The sequence below is a fragment of the Peromyscus leucopus genome, chromosome 12 (assembly GCF_004664715.2).
Source record: "Peromyscus leucopus breed LL Stock chromosome 12, UCI_PerLeu_2.1, whole genome shotgun sequence".
Classification (NCBI taxonomy): domain Eukaryota; kingdom Metazoa; phylum Chordata; class Mammalia; order Rodentia; family Cricetidae; genus Peromyscus; species Peromyscus leucopus.
The window spans coordinates 51,864,910-51,885,100 of NC_051073.1; the positions used below are offsets into that span (position 1 = coordinate 51,864,910).

The 20,191-nt window shown below is 41.8% G+C and overlaps 2 protein-coding genes across 4 annotated transcripts in view; one reads left to right on the top strand and one right to left on the bottom strand.

Annotated features, from left to right (window-relative positions):
• Nucleotides 1-12,946, bottom strand: part of Spice1 (spindle and centriole associated protein 1) — a 46,439-nt gene extending 33,493 nt beyond the window's left edge. For 2 of the 3 annotated variants that reach the window (XM_028872085.2, XM_028872083.2), the window contains exons 1-4: nucleotides 12,863-12,946; nucleotides 5,100-5,195; nucleotides 4,479-4,526; nucleotides 2,739-2,882 (exon numbers count right to left, since the gene is read on the bottom strand). In XM_028872085.2, the coding sequence (XP_028727918.1) occupies nucleotides 2,739-2,882; nucleotides 4,479-4,526; nucleotides 5,100-5,195 (288 nt within the window). In that variant the 5' untranslated portion in view covers nucleotides 12,863-12,946. Of the gene's footprint in view, nucleotides 1-2,738; nucleotides 2,883-4,478; nucleotides 4,527-5,099; nucleotides 5,196-12,293; nucleotides 12,650-12,862 lie in introns of those variants that run through there. The other variant, XM_037209744.1, reaches the window with a different exon arrangement.
• On the top strand, nucleotides 6,911-15,520 carry LOC114694969 (H/ACA ribonucleoprotein complex non-core subunit NAF1-like). The gene is made up of 4 exons (XM_037209987.1): nucleotides 6,911-6,944; nucleotides 7,091-7,157; nucleotides 12,640-13,805; nucleotides 15,490-15,520. Exons 1-3 carry the CDS (start codon nucleotides 6,911-6,913, stop codon nucleotides 13,274-13,276), a joined length of 738 nt encoding a protein of 245 aa, XP_037065882.1. The 3' UTR covers nucleotides 13,277-13,805; nucleotides 15,490-15,520.
• The last annotated feature ends 4,671 nt before the right edge of the window (nucleotides 15,521-20,191 follow it).

Genomic DNA, 20,191 nt, shown 5'->3' on the forward strand with positions numbered 1-20,191 from the left:
GGTGACCCATAACTCTTTGTGACTCAGTTCTGGGGGATCTGACCCTCTTCTGACCTCCACTGGCACCAGACACACACACACTCATAGATAGAAAAAACAAAAATAAATCTTCAAAAAATAAAAAAGAAAAGGAAATTAAATTAATTAATTAGAGAAAGAAAACCAAAGCCCCGAGTCAGGACACCCCCCCCCCCAGAGGTTGCTGGTTTCCAGGTCAGATCTGTGGTTTGGGGCCTTTCAGTGAGAACTGGCGCATACCAAATATGTGACGGGTCCAAGGTGACAAAGCGTAAAGTCGCATTCTCTGAATCATTGTTCAAGTCATGGAAACATGTATTTGGGAGATGCCGTTCTTCCTGATGCATAAGATTTCTCAAAGCCAGTGTTCTCAACCCTTCTAAATCTACGGTCCTTTAACATGTCATGACCTCAACCATACAATTATTCTCATTGCTACTTCATAACTGTAATTTTGCTGCTGTTATAAATTACAAATATCTGTGTTTTGTGATGGTCTTAAGTGACCTCTGTGAAAGGGTCATTTGACCCAGGGGGTTTGCGTCCCACGGGTTGAGAAGCCCTGCTCTAAGAACTCTAGGGAATGTCTCCAAAGGCAGCCTGTGACTTAAAGCCACCATGAAAGGTCATGCAGAGAGCACACACTGGAAGCTTGGCCTGGTCAAAAAGCCACACAGCACATTCCTTCCCTGTGACTTCAGCTCAAATAAAAACACTGCTCTGCTGTAGTTCTCTTACTTCCCAGCCTGTCCTCCCTACAGATCTGATTACTTCTTCAAACATGTGGGCAGGCGAAAGGCTAAGTCAGAGGTAAACGGCTGATGACCTACATCAACAGGCACACGAAATTCTTTGATGTTATTCCACTTTTGCTAGGTAATCCTACTATACTGCTGAACGGAGACATAATTACAGCAGTTTATGGATACAGAGTACCATTTGGCAAAGACTGTGGTAATCTCTTTAAAAGCATCATGCCAGGCCTGGAAAGATGGCTCAGTGGCTAAGAGCCCTGGATGCTCTTCCAGAGGACTTGGGTTCAGTTTCCAGCGCCTACATAGCAGCTCACAACTGTCTGTGACTCCAGTTCTAGGGGATCTGACACCTTCTTCCAGCCTCCACAGGCACCAGGCATGCACATGGTACACAGACATACATGAAGGCAAAACATCACACACATAAAATTTTTTCAAAAAAATTTAAGTATTATGCCATACAAAATCTCATAACAGGGTGGGAGGAGGGGGGGTTGTAGATAGTATGTGGAGTGAGTAGAAAATTTCTTAATAAAGAAAAATGAAAAAAAAATCTCATAACAGCAAAGCCAAGATGATGATGATGGTAATGATATGATGATGATGACGACGACGACGATGATTATTGAGACAGGGTTTCTCTGTAAAAACAGAGAAACTGTTTTGGCTGTCCTGGAACTCACTCTGTAGCCCAGGCTGGCCTTGAAGTCACAGAGATCCACCTGCCTCTGCCTCCCAAGTGTGGGATTAAAGGCCTGGGCCACCACTGCCCAGCAACACAGCTGAGAACTTTAAAGATTTAAAAAAAAAAAAAAAAATCAAGCGAATGCAAGGAAAATGAAACCACAAAATTTGTAAAAACAAATGAATAGGCCTGGGAAATACTCTATTAAGTTAGGTGATCCACACCCGGATAGACGAGATCTACCTGTCCTCTCACGTGTGGGTCCTAGCTTCTAATTGTTAAGCACGTGTATTTACGTGGGAATAAGTGTATGGAGGCCAGAAAACTTTCTTCCAGGACCATGACACTGGAAAGAACGGTGAGAAGATTATATGTGATATGAAAATGAAATGGGGAATGCTGGAGGTGGAAAGTTCAGCGGGACAGGAGGAAGGGTGGGGGTGGGGGAGATGGGGTGGGCGTCAACCATCCACCACTAAGTATGACAAAGGCAGAAAGAACATGCTGCTTTGTACACTAGTTTTTTAAAGGGAGAAAGAGAAAAGGGGAAAAAGAAAATTCCTGGCCAAGAGGTACTATAATCTAAGGCTACGGAGCTAAATGAGTTGTGGAAAAAACATTTAAAGCAGCAAACGACTCCGCCCACCCTGCTGCTCTCTGCACCAGACTCCGCCCATCATCCTGCTGCTCTCTGCACCAGACTCCGCCCACCATCCTGCTGCTCTCTGCACCAGACTCCGCCCACCATCCTGCTGCTCTCTGTACCAGACTCCGCCCATCACCCTGCTGCTCTCTGCACCAGACTCCGCCCACCATCCTGCTGCTCTCTGTACCAGACTCCGCCCATCACCCTGCTGCTCTCTGCACCAGACTCCGCCCATCATCCTGCTGCTCTCTGTACTAGACTCCGCCCATCATCCTGCTTCTCTCTGCACCAGACTCCGCCCATCATCCTGCTGCTCTCTGCACCAGACTCCACCCATCATCTTGCTGCTCTCTGCACCAGACTCCGCCCATCATCCTGCTGCTCTCTGCACCAGACTCCGCCCACCATCCTGCTGCTCTCTGTACCAGACTCCACCCATCATCCTGCTGCTCTCTGCACCAGACTCCACCCATCATCCTGCTGCTCTCTGCACTAGACTCCGCCCATCATCCTGCTGCTCTCTACAAAGCCCCTAAGTAGCTCACTGCATGCACTTGCAGTAAGTACTAGTCTCTCTCCAATGAAGTCAACCCAAGGGAAAAAGATCTCTACAGACAATGAATTTTTGCACTACCTCCTTCATGATAGATAATCTTCTTTTTTCAAGACTGGAAGTTTCTGGTTTCTGCTTCTTCCATTTTCTCTTCAAAGCTTTTTCTTGAAGTTCCCAGTGCACCAATGCTCTGTTCTTTGACTTGTGTATCTCATGACGGCGTACCTATACAGAAGGAGAAACTGTAAAGAAATGTTTTCAGTAACAAAAAGTTGCCTGCTCCTATGTACTAGCTCACCACTTCTTATTCCTTTCTGGTTCGCACGCGTGCATGCGTGCAGGCATGTATGTACATTCATAGCGAAAACTTTCATAGTCACATCTACGTTTTCAAAAATGATCTAAAAGAGAAGTATCTAGAACATGGAGGTCTAGCCTAAGACACACAAAAATATTAACTTCTACTTCAGTTGTACAGACTACCAAAACCCTCCTGTTCTTCAATTCACAGGTTAAAACTCATTCAACGAATGCTAGGATATTAATTAGCGGTCAACACTGACACTTTGCACATGATGTAAAGGGTCCCAGATCCACCAAAGTCATCTTTGGCAAAGCACACCCCTTTCATGATCACTGCATTACTTCAAGTCAATGATGTACTGTTTGTATAGCTCTGAAGCGGCTTCATGTGGAAGTAAGGTCACAGATGATGTAGATATCCAGAAAAGGAGAGTTCCTGAGGCAGAGGAGGTAGGAGCCAGAGCTCCTAAAAGGTTGGAAGGAAAGAGTCCACTGGGGTGACTGAGGAATAAAAGTAGATATTTGCCTTTACAAGTACTCTAGTGCTCAGAATTGCAAATATGAACAAAACTTGGGTCATCTAAGGAAGTTTTAATCATGCAAACTACCAAAAAGACTAGCAATCAAGAATTGTGAACATACAAATCAGAATCACAATGACACAGTACTTTATACTCACCAGAAGAATTAAAATTTTTAAAGGTGACAATAATAGTGTGTATAAACCAGAAGCTCCACACATTCTGGTGGAATTTAAATCATGTAAGCACTTTGGAAAACAGTTTGACAGGTATTCATAAAGTCCAGTATAAAGATGCAATACCTAGCCATTCTGTTCCAGATATACACAACTGCCTACATATGCATGTGTTCACAGAGACTTGTACATAAACGTCCACAATGGTGTTACTCATAATAGACAAGAAGCATAAAGCAGATGTACAACTAACAGAAAAATCAAATCTAAAATTTCCATTCAAAGGAACATTATTTCACAAAAGGAAGGAAAGAAGTAGCGATACATACTATAACATGGATGAATCTTTAAAACATGCTAGAAAAAGAGGCTCCACATAAGAGACCACATACTGCATCCCATACGTAAGAGAAGTCAAGGCAAGGCAAATTCAGAGAGACAGAAAGTAGATTAGTCACTGCCATGGACAGGCTAGCCAGAGCTACACAGCACACACCTGCCTTGAAAATAGCAACGACAATAATAATAAAATGCTGAAGATATTTTTAGACAGAAAAGACAACCAGAGATCTGTAGGTCAATTCTAGGTAAGTGATAAGACTGTAAACCAAAAATGTTTAGTAAAATTCTAACAGTAGCTAATAAGCCTCAGTAAAATCAGAAATTTCTTAAGATACACTTTTAGTTTTTACACAGATGTGAACAGACTAAGTAAAGCTAGACAACTTCCAGAAGGAATGGTGGCCTCTGTTTGGAAGGCTAGAAACCAGACACCAACTAAAACATAGAGTCCAGGACTTAACTTTCAGGGTTAAACTTACCAGATCTTCAGGAGTTGCCCGGTGAACGGTTAGATCATTCACAGTATTCTTTTAAAAAAAAGAAAAAAAGAAAAAGAATGAGCTTTTAAAATGTTTCCTTATAAATTATTAATAGTTATTGAGTTTTACTAGCTGAAAATTGATTCAAAGTCCTAAGACTATGAATCCTTTTTTTTAGGAACCAATATTGTCAATACAACATTAAAACAGATTACTTTTAAATATTCTCTAGAAAATAGCCTATTTTGAAGTGTTATACAGGAAATGAAGCACTCTACTATTTTAAAACAGGGTAGCATATATTCAAAACAAGTAAACTTAACTGAAGTAAAGTTTTTTAGCAAAGAAAGTGTGACTACAGCAAGCTGCAGAAGGAACCTTTTTTGAGGACATAGCTTCTATCTCACTAAAACTCTAATTCTTGGAAGGAACTAGAAGTTATTGCCCTTAATATACATACTCTTAAGGTGGAGGGACACAAATATTCTGCTCTCCCTTCCAAGACTAAGATCATGCCTAAAAACCCACCCGACCCTATTACAGCTGAGCTCCATCACACCACATGATGAAAGTCAGGACGTCCATTCCCCAGAACACGTTACTTACTATCCCAAGACTTACATCCCATTCTTGCCTCACTGTGGCTTTCTTCTTCACTTTCAGAGTTTTTCTTCCACCTCCCCGGGGACCAAAGCGATTCACTCTGATCAGTGACATCTAGGAATGATGACATTTTTTTAAAATACAGGCAAAGAAATAATTGTGCATCATGGGGAAGGGGACATGTAGGACAAACAAAATCACTCTCAAAATATCAGAGGAAGTTAATCATGATTAAAGGAAAAGGCTATCTAAATACTTGGTTTCCTCATTTCACAATTAATAGTAAAGTGAAACCAATAACCACAATAAAAAGGTTTTAAATAACAAAATTTTTTTTTGCTTAATAAGGAACTTTAGAAATATAGAAATTATGACCTAAAATAGAAAACTTCAATGTTACATCTGTCATCAGATATAAAATTCACAATTAATAGAGAAAATGCCAATACCTAGGTAACATGAGGAAGCAAAGTGCAGCTCTAAGCATGCTAAGACTCATCCCTACCAGGCACACGTGTTCATCTCAGAGGGGTATAGATTTTAGAGAACATCTGATTCCACCTCTAACAAATCTTCACACAGCACTGAATGGAGGCCATTTTGTAAATTACCAGCACTAGCCTGGCAATCAAAATCACCATGTAGGACTAAACATTATGAAAAGTTAGGGAAAAACTCACAGTGCACAGTCCTTGAAAACCAAGGTTTTTACAATCAATACATATGACTGAAAAAACAAAAATATGCATGACTTCTATTTCACAGCCTCTTTACCCACCATGGCAATGCATTATGAAAATCTCTTACATTCTAAGAGACTGGAACTTTCACTCACAGTCAAAGTGAAAGTCACTTAAAAGATTGCTATCTTAGGGTGTACTTACCCTGATTGTTTAAACTGTCTTTAAGAGAACAATGGAACAATCAACCTTACTTGCCTGGGATTTCCCATGTAATCAACTTTTGCAACCTAAGCTAATAGCATAGCTATGATCTTAAACTACGTACTCTTCCACGCCCCTGAACCAGAACAATGCATGTGTACCCTTTGCTGAAAGCAACAAATCAGAGGTTGAAAGCAACCTTCTAAAATGAGCATCTAGGGCTGGAGAGATGGCTCAGAGGTTAAGAGCACTGCTTGTTCTTCCAAAGTTCAATTCCCAGCAACCACATGGTGGCTCACAACCATCTGTAATGAGATCTGGTGCCCTCTTCTGCCTGCAGGGATATGTGCAGGCAGAACACAGTATACATAATAAATAAATAAATCTTAAAAAAATAAAATAAATAAAATGAGCATCTATTTAGGGATACTGGCTGATAAACAATAGTGTTTGTAGTGGTTTGTTGCCTAGGTCAGTTAAGATCATTTGGAGCCAGTGACATAATCCCTTGTAAAAATCTGTTAAAGATTTCTATAAAGTGTCCTATTCTTGCCACATTTGATGTTTTCCGTGCTGCTCAGTAAATGCCTTTTGTTATAGACACAGAGACACAAGCAAGGACACAAGACACACACGCAAACACAAGGACAGATTTACAAGACAGCCTTCAGCAGGCACAAATTCAGACTCATATAACTAGCAGAGGACAGAAGACCTAGGGAGCATGAGTAGAGAATTCAAATTTAGACTTGCTCTTTGTTAAATGATCCCAAGGAGAAATGCTTTCTATCCCTAATATGATTATGAATTCATTATTGGTGATTCGAAGTCCATCAAAAATGCATGTAATCCACACAACCTACCAAAATAATGACAGAACTTTGGGGCTGATCCTCGTATTTCCAACCAGCCTTCAGTGTTTATCCTCCCCCGCCCCACCCCACAATGGAGATTAAACACAGGGCCTTGCACACGCTAGGTAAGTGTTCTACCCTTAAGCTACGCAAACTTCCCCTCTCATTAAGTACTTTTACTCACACAATCTACTGTAATAAAGACAGCTAAACTCCAGTGTGTCTCTAAAACAATCTCCCTTGCTCTCTGTATTGTCTGTCTTTCTTACAGTTTACTCGTTAAACACGTTGTCTAATTTCAGAGCTTACAATCCAGCAAAGGAGGTGACTCACAAACCGTTAGAAAACAGCACGCTATTTTGTCCTTTCCTGTGGTGCTGAGCTCAGAAGGATGTCCAGGCGCACCATATGCCAGGCAAGTTCCCTTACACTGAGCTCTATCCCCAGTCCAACAATTAGCACTTGTCTTCCCATGACTAGGCCCTTTGTATTTACCTATTTCTATTTCGAGTTTTATTAACACAAATATATTTACAATAAGAGTTTTGTAATGGTTTCATTCATGTACACAATGTATTTGATTCTCCCACTTCCCAACTGCGCTCTCTTCTCCCCCTCCAACTGGTCCCAGGCCTCTTTACACACAACCTCCTGTCTACTTTCACATCTTTTTCTTTATATCCAGAGAAAAACATGCAACATTTACCTTTCTGGGTCCGGCTTATTTCCACTTAACATAATTTCTAGTTCTATTTTCCTGCACATATGATTTGATCCCATTCTTTTTTGTGGCTGAATAATACTCCCTTGCATATATCTTTATCCAGTTATCTGTTGATGGGCATCTAGGCTGGATCCATAACTTGACTACTGAGAAGAGTGGCACAATGAACATGGATGCACAGCTATGCTGTGGTATCCGTGGGTCCCTTCGGTGGATGCCCAGGAGTGGTACAACTGGAACGCAAGGTGGCTCTTCCTGTTTTTTAATTCTGAAGAATTTCCACACTGGCTATACTAATTACATTCCCAACAACAACATAAATGAGCTCCTCTCCAGCTCCTAATATCCACATTATTATTTGTTCTTATTTTCTTGATAACAATAGCCATTCTGGTGAGATAGAATCTCAAGGTTGTTTTGATTTGCATTTCACTGATGGCTGGAGATGTTTAACCTTTTTTTAAAGAGTTGTGAGTGTGTGTGAGTGTGTGTGTGTGTGTGTGTGTGTGTGTGTGTGTGTGTGTGTGTGTGAGTGTGTGTGTGTGTGTGTGAGTGTGTGTGTAGAGGTCCCTAAAGCTGGAGTTATGGGTGATCATGAACCACCCCACATGGTGCTGGGACCCGAACTCAGTCCTCTAGAAGAACAGTACACACTCTCAATGACTGAGCCATCTCTCCAGCTCCTGGACATTTTTCTCATATATTTACTGGTCATTTGTACTTGTTTTGAAAACTGTTCAGTTCATTTGACCAAGGGTTAGTCAATGTCTTCTTTGGGTGTTTGGATTTTTCAAGTTCTATGTTCTGGATATAAATGCCCTGTCAAAGAACTGAAATACACTAGGGAAAAAGGCTTCTACCCATAGTGCAGGCTGTTTCTTCCCTCTCTCAGTTCCAACTGTGCAACTTTTTAGTAGGGCGGAACACCATTTGTCAATTCTTTTACTGCATTTATTTGTTGATCCCTGGGGGAGAGGAAGGAGCACATGCCCCAGTACCTGGATGAGGGCCAGAGAACAACTTGCAGGCGTTGGCTTCCTCCTTCCATTATATGGGCCTCGGAGATACTCAGGTGTTAAGTCTGGCTCTAACCTGCTGAGCCATCTCATCAGCCCACATTTATCAACAGTCTTATACAGAAAGTCTGCCTGTGCCTGTATCTTGTGTTTCCCCTAGGAGGTTCATGCCTTTCATTAAGGTCTCTGATCAATTTTGAATTGAAGTTTTACAAAATGAAAAAAGGGATATGGTTTCAGTCTTCTACTTATGAACACAATCTTCTCAGCACCATCTGTCACCAACAATTAAGTTTTATGATGGTGATGGCAATAACAACTGTAGAGGAGGTAATGAGATCATCAGTTAAGACAGCCACTTGCTATATGCTAGCAACTGCTCTAAGCTCTTTTTGTAGGTCTTAGTTTCTTTAATACAAGAGGCTCAGCCAGACAGTGGTGGCGCACACCTTTAATCCCAGCACTCAAGAGGCAGAGGCAGGTAGGTAGCTCTCTGTGAGTTCGAAGCCAGTCTGGTCTACAGAACTAGTTCCAGGATAGCCTGTCTCAAAACAACAACAAAGAAACAAAACAAAACAAAAACCCCAAGAATTCCAGAAAGTGATTAATTCTTTGACTCATTTTATAGATGAGAAAACTAAGGGGCAAAGAGTTAACCAACTGTGACATTCATTGTAGTAGACATAACCAGCATTTAACCCAACATGGAAAAGGCAAAAGTCTAAATGAACCACTGCAATTACAGACAGTTATTTTCCAACAGGGAGTCAAAACAATTCAACTCAAAGATTATCATTTTCAATACTCCTATGAAAAAGTCAGACTCCTACATCATGCAGGGTATAAAAATTAGCTTAAAATTAGTCACATATTAAAATGTTAGAGCTAACATTATAGACCTCTTAGAATAAAACATGAGTATAAATACTGTGAACCTCAGATCAAGCAACAGTTGCTGGCATATAAAGCCAAAAGCACAAGAAACCAAGATGTGGGGAGGATGGTGTGGCTCGTCAAAAGTTTTAAACACTGTACTCAAAGGCACAATCAATAAAATGAGAAGATAACTAATGAAGTGGCAAGAGGTACTTGCAAATTATTTACCTTGTATCTAGACTATATACAGAAACTTCAAAACTGGACTATTCAAACAATCCAGTTTAAAAATGAGCACAGTCTTGAATAGACATCTGTAAGATACTGCAGGTGGTCAATAAGCACATAGGAAGATCATCCAGATAGGGGCTGGTGAGATGGCTCAGTGGTTAAGAATCCTTGTCGCTCTTCCAGAGAATAGTAGTTCAATTCCCACCACCTACATGACAGCTCACAACCACCTATAATTCCAGTTCCAGGGCATCTAACTCCATCTCCTAACCTCCAAAGGCACTAGGCAGCATGTGGTGCACATACAGACATGCAGGCAAGACATTCACACATAAAATACAAGAGACCTTTAAAAGGAAAAAAGATCAATATAATGAAATACGACACAAAAATCACTCTAGGGTGATTTAAAAAAAATAAAAATAAAAAAGGAACAGACCAGTATTGACAAAACTATGGAGAAACTGGAATCTTCATGTACTTGTTGATCAGAATGTAATTTATATAAACACTCTGGAAAACCAGTGAGAAGTTACTCAAAAAAACACCATTACCACATGACCTAGCAATTATCCTACATAAACACTCAAGAGATTAAGAACATTAGTCTACAGAAAAACTTTGTAAGTGAATGTCCATAACAATATTATATTTAGTAGAAAGAAGTGGAAACATCTCAAAATGCCCACTAACTGATGAGTGTATAAATATATGTGATGTAGCTATACAATGGGATAGTATTTGGCAATAAGGAATGAAGTACTGATGTATGCTACAGTGTGGGTAAAGTTTGAGTATATTAACTATGAGAAAAATAAGCACAGAAGCCACGTATCACATGATACCATTTCATCTAAGTCCACAATAGACATATACACAGAAATATGTATGCTAGTGTTCCTGGGAGAAGAGAGGAGTAGAGCTTGTTTCTCTTCTGGGGTGGGGGTGGGGGAGATGAAAATGTTCTGGAATTAGCAGATGATGGATGGCTCTACAACTGTGAATGAGCTTATCTAAAGGATGGATTTTATGGCACATGAATTATATCTCAAAGCCGTTGTATTTTAAAATATAGAAAATACAATACTGTTCAAAGGAAGGAAGTCTGGTATATTTTAACCACTCACAGATCTTCCATATACTATGCAGAAACACAAAGTGGAGGAAATCTGTGGACAAATTATACATCCCTAAAAATTATTTTAAGAAAATTCCATAACGGGGGGAAAAAAAGTTAAGTGTAGGGCTGAGAAGATGGGTCGGTAGGTGAAGTTCTTGCCTTAAAAGCACAGATCCTGAGTTCAAACCCACAGTACCCACATAAACACCAGAAGGCATGGCCACCTGTCTCAGGGCACAGGAGGAATACATAGGCAATCCCCAAACTGGCTAGCTACATTACCAAATCAGCAAATTCTAGATTCAAGGGAAAGAAACTACTTCATTATATAAGGCAAAGAAAAATGGACAAAGACATCAACCGATATCAACCTCTGACCTCCACACACATATATACACTTCCATATATGCCATACACATTTGCCAAAAAAGTTCAATGTGAAAAGGTGATATACAGAAGTGCATGCATGGCCTCACTGATGTTAATCCATATGCACCATTAATAAAGAGCCTCCACCACTAATCCCACAACTCCATGAGATATAACATTATCTTGAAAGACAACACGGTACAGTGGCTGAGAGTACAGCCTGGAATCAGACTGTATGGATTCACCCTTCAGCTTTACCACTGACTCTAAAATGAAACTGTGAGCTGCTTGGAACCCCCTGCCTGACACATACTAAGTCTCATCGAACTGTTGATGACATCAGTGACAATTATTAATTTTCTCAAATGAGCTAACTAAGGCTTAGAGAATGTAATCACATTGCTTAAAGTAACGTAAATAATAATGAAGAGAGCAGAGATCTGGGAAATAACTAAAAATAGATTAACTCTGCTTGGTTCAGAACATGCGACTCTCTAAACGGGAGGGAACTTTTATTTCAAATTATATTTAAAATATTACATTTATTCCTAAGCTCAAACTGCCTACTCTTCCTCCATCTCTACCAAGAACGATTTTGTTATTAATCTTCCTGCAAGGTTTCTTCTTCACTCATCCATCCACTCCACTCATCGAATAACTCTGAAAGTGCCTGCTAAGAGCCAGGCACCAAATAAAACAAAAGAGAGAAACAGCCTATGCCCTCACAGAGGTGGGTTTCTCAAAGGACCGTTTAAAAAATCGAAGAGGCAGGCCCGGAAAGTCGATTCTTTATGTCAAGGAAGTAACTAACCTACAATACACATGAAGGAAAGCTACCTCCTCTCCTCAATTCCCTCCGCAAAGTTGTGGCTGAAGATTAAGCATGAATAAAAGAGGAGCGCAAAGAAAATGCTCTGTGCAAGGGAAAGAGCGCATTTGCAGAACTTGTGTTCAGTCTGAATAGCAACGACTTGAAAGAGTCGAGGAAGAAAGCTGAGGGCCACAGCAATGTGAGCGCTAATCAAGACCACAAGAAGCCCTTGCAAGCTTTTAAGGGGGGAATTCTACCAGATTTATTTTAACTAGTATGAACACAAACTGAAGGGCTACAAGAACCCTGTCCTGCCATCAATCTTACCCAGCTACAGGGATCCAGGTCTCATTTTCCTTCCTCCTAAGATTTCAATAGAGAAGAATTCAACCTTAAGGCCTTCATTCGTGTGGCCCGACTGACTTTTCTTTCCAGTTTTCCCTCCCGACCTTTCTCATGCAATGCCCCAGCACCGTTTGGAACAACTTCATACTTTTGACTCCCAATCCCAAGCCTGCCTGAAACTCTCAAGAGGCCCTTTCTAAGAGACTCCGTCCTAACCGCGCTCAACTTCAAGGACACGCCCTGTCCCAACACCCCGAGTACTTTGCCACGCCTTTGCTGGACAATAAACACCCGGAACACCGGGCAGCCTAGGGGTTTCTACCGCCAGCCGGGCGACTGGACGAGTGGCGCATGCGCACGGTCGGGCTTCCCGCAGTGGGAGCCGCAGGCACTACCCGGAAACGCACTCCGGGCTCAGCGAGGAGAGCAGCCGTGCGGCCCCGAGCGGAGGGGTCGCCCGCCCGGGATGCCCGGAAGATGGAGGCGCCGGCCGCATCTCTCCCCCTAATGCGCGGGCGTCAGACCTGCCGCCCCCGCTACACCCAACCTGCCTTGCCGCTGGCCGACTGCCGCCTCCACCCCGACTAAAACTTCAGCCTCCAGAACCGCAGAGCCCGCCACCGGGGAACGCGGAAAGTGACTTCCGGGATGTTGCCAGGGTTACCAGAGCCCCGCCCCCACGCCTTTGCGTACATCCGGCGAGCCCCTCGGCCGCGTCCCAGAACCCGCGCCCAGTGGATGGCTGGGGCCGTGTTTTCTCTTGTTCTGTTTCCATCCAGAGAGCGCACTGCAGAGGGCTGAAGGGCGCGCTCGTCATAAGCCTCGAGAAGTCTCCAAAAGAAACGTTTCTCTGCACGCCAGGCTCCGCATATCGCACTTATTTGCCTTCACTTTTTTTCACTTACTTAAAAATATTTCTTACCACCTACCTGTGTGTCAAACACGCTAGGTTCACTAGGAACTAAAAACAGACCCTGCCCTCAAGAAGTTTACAGCACCGTAGCAGAAAGCTGTGGGTGACAGAAACGGGCACGGTGAAAATAGTGGCAGATCTTAGAAAGAATCGTACAAACTTGAGAGTGCCGTTACAGGAATGTTTTAATTTCTCGGGAAAGCTGAAATTCAAGGAGGGGCAGACCATCAAAAGCATTTCTACAGAGGGAATTGCCTGCGCAAGGATGTATGTCAAATGGCAGTGGATGAGTAGAAGTTGAGAGAAATTTGGTGGTTGTGCTTGGATTGGAGCCAAGGTGTGCATAACTTCGCTGATCATGTTAAGGACATAACAGTGAACTTCTTATTCTTGATAACCTCCTTTGTAGGCCCTGGCCTTCTACTGTAAAGAAAGAGCTACACATGGATCAACAGATATATATTCAGAGTCATCTAGGTGCAAGGAACTGCCTTCTGGGAGTCTCCACTGATTTGATGCGGATGTGTTAGTCATCTGGCAAGTTTCCAGCACTGACTTTCCTAAGTGTTGCAGCTGCACATGTAAGACAAACGCCCATGCTTACTTTAAATTCGCGCCCAGTAATCTTAGGTAGGCCCCTACAGGTGATTGGATGTTTTGTTACTGGTCCCTGCTCCATTGATTCTCTCAATCCCCTAGGTGACAGTGGTATACTTTCTTATTTAGCTCCTTATCTAACCTCATGCCAGCCTATGGCCTTACTTGTTATTTCATTGATAACACTGAACTCATTTTAAGAAAACCTCTATCAGCTTCCATCACGGCTTCAGTCCTCTGATCGACATATTTACCTACAGACGTCATCTTTTCCTTCAGCTTCGGAAGCTCGATGAAACATAAGCACACACACACACACACACACACACACACACACACACCCCACACAAGAAAACTACAAAGTTCATAATAATCAAATTGATCAAAAGCGTTGATACAGAAAAAAATCTAAAAATTAGACGTGCACAAGAACAAAAATTAAAATAATTTCTTTTTAGAAACAAAACTAGACAGGACAACAACATATATGTTGTTCCATTTATTTCTGCCTTAGTTTTACTATTTTATATATTTTTTTTCTTGTTTATGTATTTTATACATATTAAAGAAAAAATACATCTTCTTTAGAAAAATAACAAACTGATTATGAAATTTTTATGAAAATATGGAAAGACCTGGTTTGGACTGCAACCTCTTAAAAGTGAGCCAAGTAAATCTTTTCTTCATTTTAACTGTTTCTCTCGGGTATATTACAGCAACAAACAGTCTGAAAAAAGAAGATCCCTATTAGTCTTCTGCAGATGGCAAATATTTGGCCCATCAACTCTTGAGTGGTGTTGAATTCAATTTTAGACTTACTTGAGTTCTAATAATTTTCTTAGGAGAATGGGAACTAGCAAAGAGACAAACACATGTAACTGACCTTGTCTGTAAGTCCCTATGATCTCATTAATAGAACTGGAATAATCCACTGGCTTTTATCCTGGGGGTCCAGGAATAGATTACATAGCCTACAGATAGTAAGATTGATGGTAGTGACCTTCCTGTTTGGGATAATATTGATAACCGAGATAGAACAGTACATTTTAATTTGACAGTTATAGTAGGTGAAAGGAGAGTGCCAATTACAATAACCAATGGCTTGTAATAAATGATAATAATGGTCCTCATTGAGCTGGCTACAAACAAAGCAGGTAGTAGACCCTGTCTTTGTCCACCATCTTGAATAGAAACTGTCCATCAAGATAGCTGCTTGTTTGAAGGATCTTAGCCTATTTTCAATAATAGGCTGCTACTTGAGAGAATTTTCATGGTGAAGTCTTCTCTTGAAGCAACTCTCCAGTAGTGTGGAATTTCAGATTTCTTTCCCTTAGTGGTTGTGTAGGCTAAATCTGAGTGTCACCCAAACGTCCACGTGTTTAACAGTTGATTGATCTTCAGGGTGGTAGAACCTTTAGTAGCTGGGCATGCTTGTGCACAATTTTAACCCCAGCACTTGGGAGACAGAGCAGATCTCTGTGAGTTCAAGGCCAACCTGGTCTACATAGTGAGTTTGTGGACAGCCAGAGCTACAAAGTGAGACCCTCTCTCAAAAAAAGAGCAAAAAAGAAGTTCTAGGGTCACTAAGAACACACACTTGAGGGTATTGTGATGTTTAACATCTTTTTTTCTTCCTGGTCACAAGGTATGCTGTTCTCTTTGCTGCAGGTATAACCATCCACTATGGCCACCAAAGCCCCAAAACAATGAATCTGCCAGATCTTGAACTGGAGCCTCTAAAACCATGAGCAAAAACCAATATGTGTACGTTACCACAGGTATTTCATTAAAGAAAAAGCTAATTGCAGTTGTGAAACATAAAGTGAACGATGGCTTTCTGGAGTTTCACTGCTACATTTCTTGATGATTGTACCTAGTAAGAGTCCTTCCAATGAGGCACAAGAGCAGTTTGGGATGTTGTGTTTTGTTTGTTCATTTGCTTTGTTGTTTTAAACTGGGTATTGTTATGGGACGCCGCCAAGACAAGGAAGATGTAAGATACCATTAAGCCACTAGCCACGTGGCAAAGTATAGATTAATAGAAATGGGCTGAATGTAAGAGCTAGACAATGATAGGCCTGAGCTAATGGCCAAGCAGTTTAAATAATATAAGTGTCTGTATGTTTATTTTATAAGTGGGCTAAGGGACTGCCGGGGCTTGGCGGAACCTGAAGAGAAAACTCTAGCTACAGGGCATAGCTTACCAATTTTCTTTTTCTTTTTAACTTTTATTGATTCTTTGTAGATTTCTCATCATGCATTCTGATCCCATTTATCTCCCCATGTCCTTACATTTGCCCTCTGCCCTTGCAACCTCCCCCTGCCCAAATCAAAATCAAATTTAAGAGAAAAACCAAAACCAAACCAAACAAAAACAAAAATAAAATTTAAAAAAGAAGAATCTGGTCGTGGAGGTTGTAATGTGGGCCATGGAGTCCTTTCATCTTTACTTGCAAGTTTTCAGTGCCTTGACTCATTGGTCTGGCTCGAGGCCTCTGGTTTCTGCTATACCACCAGTAGTGGTCCCTCACTGGGGCTCCTCTTGGATGTCCTGTTGTTGTCTTGTGTCATGGAGATCCTGCTGTTTTGGATCTGTAGTTCGTCCCCTTCACATGCTCCAACAGTTCATAGATTCTGTGGACGTTGGGGTGGATTTACTCATATCTCTGGTTCCGGGCCTGGGTGGTAGCTGGGGTGGTCAGCTCTCTAGCTTCCCCCCATCATCACTACCAGGGTGAGCTCTCCAGCACTGCCTCAGCTGGCTCACCGTGTGCAGCTTACAGCAAGGAGCAGGGCCAGTTCTCCCACTCTCAGGACCTCAGATCCAGGTCCTCCTCACTCACATCACCAGGGCCAGCTCTACTGTTTTGCCCAGACAAGGTGCAGGGCCCTCTTTCCTGATTGCTGCAGAGGGAATACCATATGAGGGGGTGGCAGGGTCAGCTCTCCTGACAAGAGGAGTTTTTTTTATCTGATATCTCTGTTAATTATGAAGTTACCTAATCTGTGTGCAGCAGAGTCTAATATTAGGGGAGAAATGGCTAAATGCACAGACATACCAAGTCATATAAGGATAGCCAGAGTACTGTCAAGGAGATGGACCATACAGCCATAAGAACCAGCCTTTGGATGTTTGCACTTATCAGAAAGGAGTAACACCTTACAAAGTTCTTCCATAGCAGTCCTAGTAAATTATGCCCCTGAATCACTCATACAACAATATACACCCCAGATTAGAGGCACAAATTCAAGCAGAGGGAGAGTTTCAGCCTTCAATCATTCAACATACCCTTCCTAAAAATAGGTAAATCCAATCCAAAGGAGGTAAAGGATTCCACAAGAATTTAGTTCTTGAACATGCTTCATTTTTACAAGTTTTCTAGGATTATTGTATTCACAAGTAAGTCATGCCCCCAAAATAATCTTTTTTAATGTTGTCCACCAGCACCGTGTCCAGAAAGCTCACAAATCCCTGTAATCCAACTCCAGGGGATCTGATGCCCTCTTCTGGCCTCCACGGGCACCCACAGTCATGAGATCATACCCCTCCACACACATAAGCATACCTGTAATGAAAAATAAAAATTTTAATGAAAAAAATTCTCAGTGTGTTCATTTATCTGTATTTGTAGCTGGCTGGTTTGTGACATAATCTTGTTATGTAGCCCAGGCTGCCCTCAAGTTTTTGGTTCTCATGACTCAGTCTTCACAGTGCTTGGATTACAGGTGTGAGTCATCACACCCACTTTCTTGCTTATTTCTGGTGGGAGTCCTAGCAGAGAGGAGAAAAACTTTTCTTTCCCTACTATACCAGAAGTAAACCTGCTATCTGCTATGTATTAATTCCCTGGTCTTCACGGGTGGAGGGTGGGGACTTTAAAAATGTGATAAATTCTGCAATCTGAGCTGGATTTTGCCTCATTTAGAGGAATATATTTTAACAAAAGCTCATGGAGTGACAGCATTTTTGATAGCTCATCTATCTCCAATTTCAACTGTGAAGTATGATTCATCAGCAAGTGATAAAAGGATTCTCAATGGAAGTTAGTAAGAAACCTGAATTAAGGTTCTCTATGAAGCAAAAACATTCATGTGGTTCCCCTTCTGTTGGAAGCTTTCAAAGGATACTCACAAGGTCCTTCCCTTCTTCAAGGCTATATAGGAGGCAAACACTTGACTGGAATGTAGTGTAGCTGCCTATCCTCACCCAGGGGTATTTCCAATGCTACGATTTCTCATGCTTTATCCACATTACAGGATTATTTAGTGGTGTGGCTATTAACAGGTCTATTACTTGAGAGTCTTCCTGATGATAGAGCTGCCTTTCAGTCACCCATGCTGTAAGTAACCCCACCAAACTCAGTTCAGCAAGCTGGGCTCGGACTGAATCGTTTCTTGGTCTGTTGGTCTTGCCCTCTCTGTCCGGGGCAAAGGGGCATGTTTTACATATCCCCAAACAAAACATCACATCACATTGTTGTATATAAAGCACAGCCAACTACAAGTCTGGGGCTTTACTTTGATCTTAGCTTTGAGAGATATCAAGGAAGTTTGGGTAACAGTTTGATAGGATCTATCTGAACTTTCATAGATTCTGCTCCTGACTCAAACCTGCAGGGACAAGGATCTGGAACAGCAAGGTGGCTAAATAGAAGGACCAGGAATAAAAAATAAAGAAGACAAAAGCAATAGCTGGGACCAGGAGGTCTTGCATAAGCTGATGACTTATGCCAAGCAAGTTTACTAAGAAATACAGCATCTTATATAGTATTTGCAAGGCGAGGGAAATGGCCAACATTAGCAGAGAGCGACATCAGATAATGTTGGCAAAGAGATCACAGGGTACTTCAAACACAGCTGCCTAAGGGCTGATAACCACTGCCTGGGGGGAGATTCAGGTCCTCAGAAACTGCCACCTTGACTCCTTTGAGGCACTGGCCCTAGACCCTAGACAGGCCTTGCCAAGTCAACTCCTGCACAAGGACACAGATCTAAAGTTCCCTTTGTCCTTTCATTAGGGCCTTAGAGAAAATCTTATGCTGGTCCGGTTTCCCATGTACTCCAGTTTTTCCCATATCAGTGTAATTTTTAGCCTCTAGAGAGTCAGGCAGTGTCAAGATCTTTATCTAGAGTATGCGTCAAATATGGGTAGAATGGGGCTGGAGACATGGTGCAGAGTTAAGAGCACTGGCTGAGGATCTGGGTTTGATTTCCAACACCCACACGGTGGCCCACAGCTATCTGTAACTCCAGTCCTAGGGAATCTGATACTCTCTGGCCCCCAATGGCACCAGGCACATATGTGGTGCACAGACACACATTCAGACAAAATATCTATACACATAAAATAATACAACTGAGTGTGTGTGTGTGTGTGTGTGTGTGTGTGTGTGAAGCAAGTATGCACAGAGTGCAGAAGAAAAACTGTTATAGAAAGAATGCTCTGAAACCTTTACAAAGGGGCCCCTGGTGTATGTGTAATACTGGAATTCCATCTGCAAAGCCTAACTCTCTGTGTGTAAAATTTACAGACATGAGATTACAGAGCCATTGGGAATGCTTTCCAGCAAAGAGCGCAAAGTTTTCAAGCTGAGATATAATAAAGATTTGTGGTTATTTGAAGCAGTTATCCCCTTTGGGCTCTAACTAGCCCAAGGAAAAAGCAGAATGAGCATGGGAAGGTTTAATGTAGAAAGAGTAGGGCTGTTAGAGGCTCTTTATAAAATACTCCAAGAATATAAATGTATTTTAATTCTATCTAGTTCGTTGGTTTGAGTCTTTGCTCAAATAATTCTTTAAATTATTTTTTAGAGTTTTTGCTTTATTTGTTAATTTTATGCATATGTGTTTTGCCTGGATGGATGTCTCTGTACCAGGTGCATGCCTGGTGCCTGAAGCAGCCAGAAGAGAGTGTCAGATCCCCTGGAATTGGAGTTATAGACATTGTTAAGATGCCACGTCAGTATTGGGAATTGAACCTGAGTCCTCTGAAGAACAGCCAGTGTGAGTGCCTTTAACTGCTAAGGCATCTCTCCAGCCCCAGTTTTTTTTAATCTTTATTTTATGTGTGTATGTGTTTTTGCTTCTGTGTATGTGTTTGTACAGTATGTGTGCCCGGTGCCCACAGAGGTCAGAAGAGAGCATCAAATCCCCTGGGACTAGAGTTACGGATGGGTGTGGGCCACCCACCACGTGGATGCTGGGGACAGAACCAGTATCCTCTGCAAGAGCAGCAAGTGCTCTCAACCACTGAACTGTCTCTTAACCCCAAATCCAAATAATTCTTAGTGGAAATGTGTACAGCATGTCTTTGCTCAGACTTTAGCCAATTTTTGTTTTTGTATGTTTTATTTGACTTAATTTTGGTTGA

Excerpts from the sequence above, each read along its gene's own strand:
- LOC114694969 (XM_037209987.1), top strand. The coding sequence starts at position 6,911 with ATGGAGATTAAACACAGGGCCTTGCACACGCTAG. Across the intron at positions 6,945-7,090 it reads CAGGGCCTTGCACACGCTAG|TTTACTCGTTAAACACGTTG; the intron begins GTAAGTGTTCTA and ends TCTTTCTTACAG. Across the intron at positions 7,158-12,639 it reads AAGGAGGTGACTCACAAACC|CCGGGCGACTGGACGAGTGG; the intron begins GTTAGAAAACAG and ends TTCTACCGCCAG.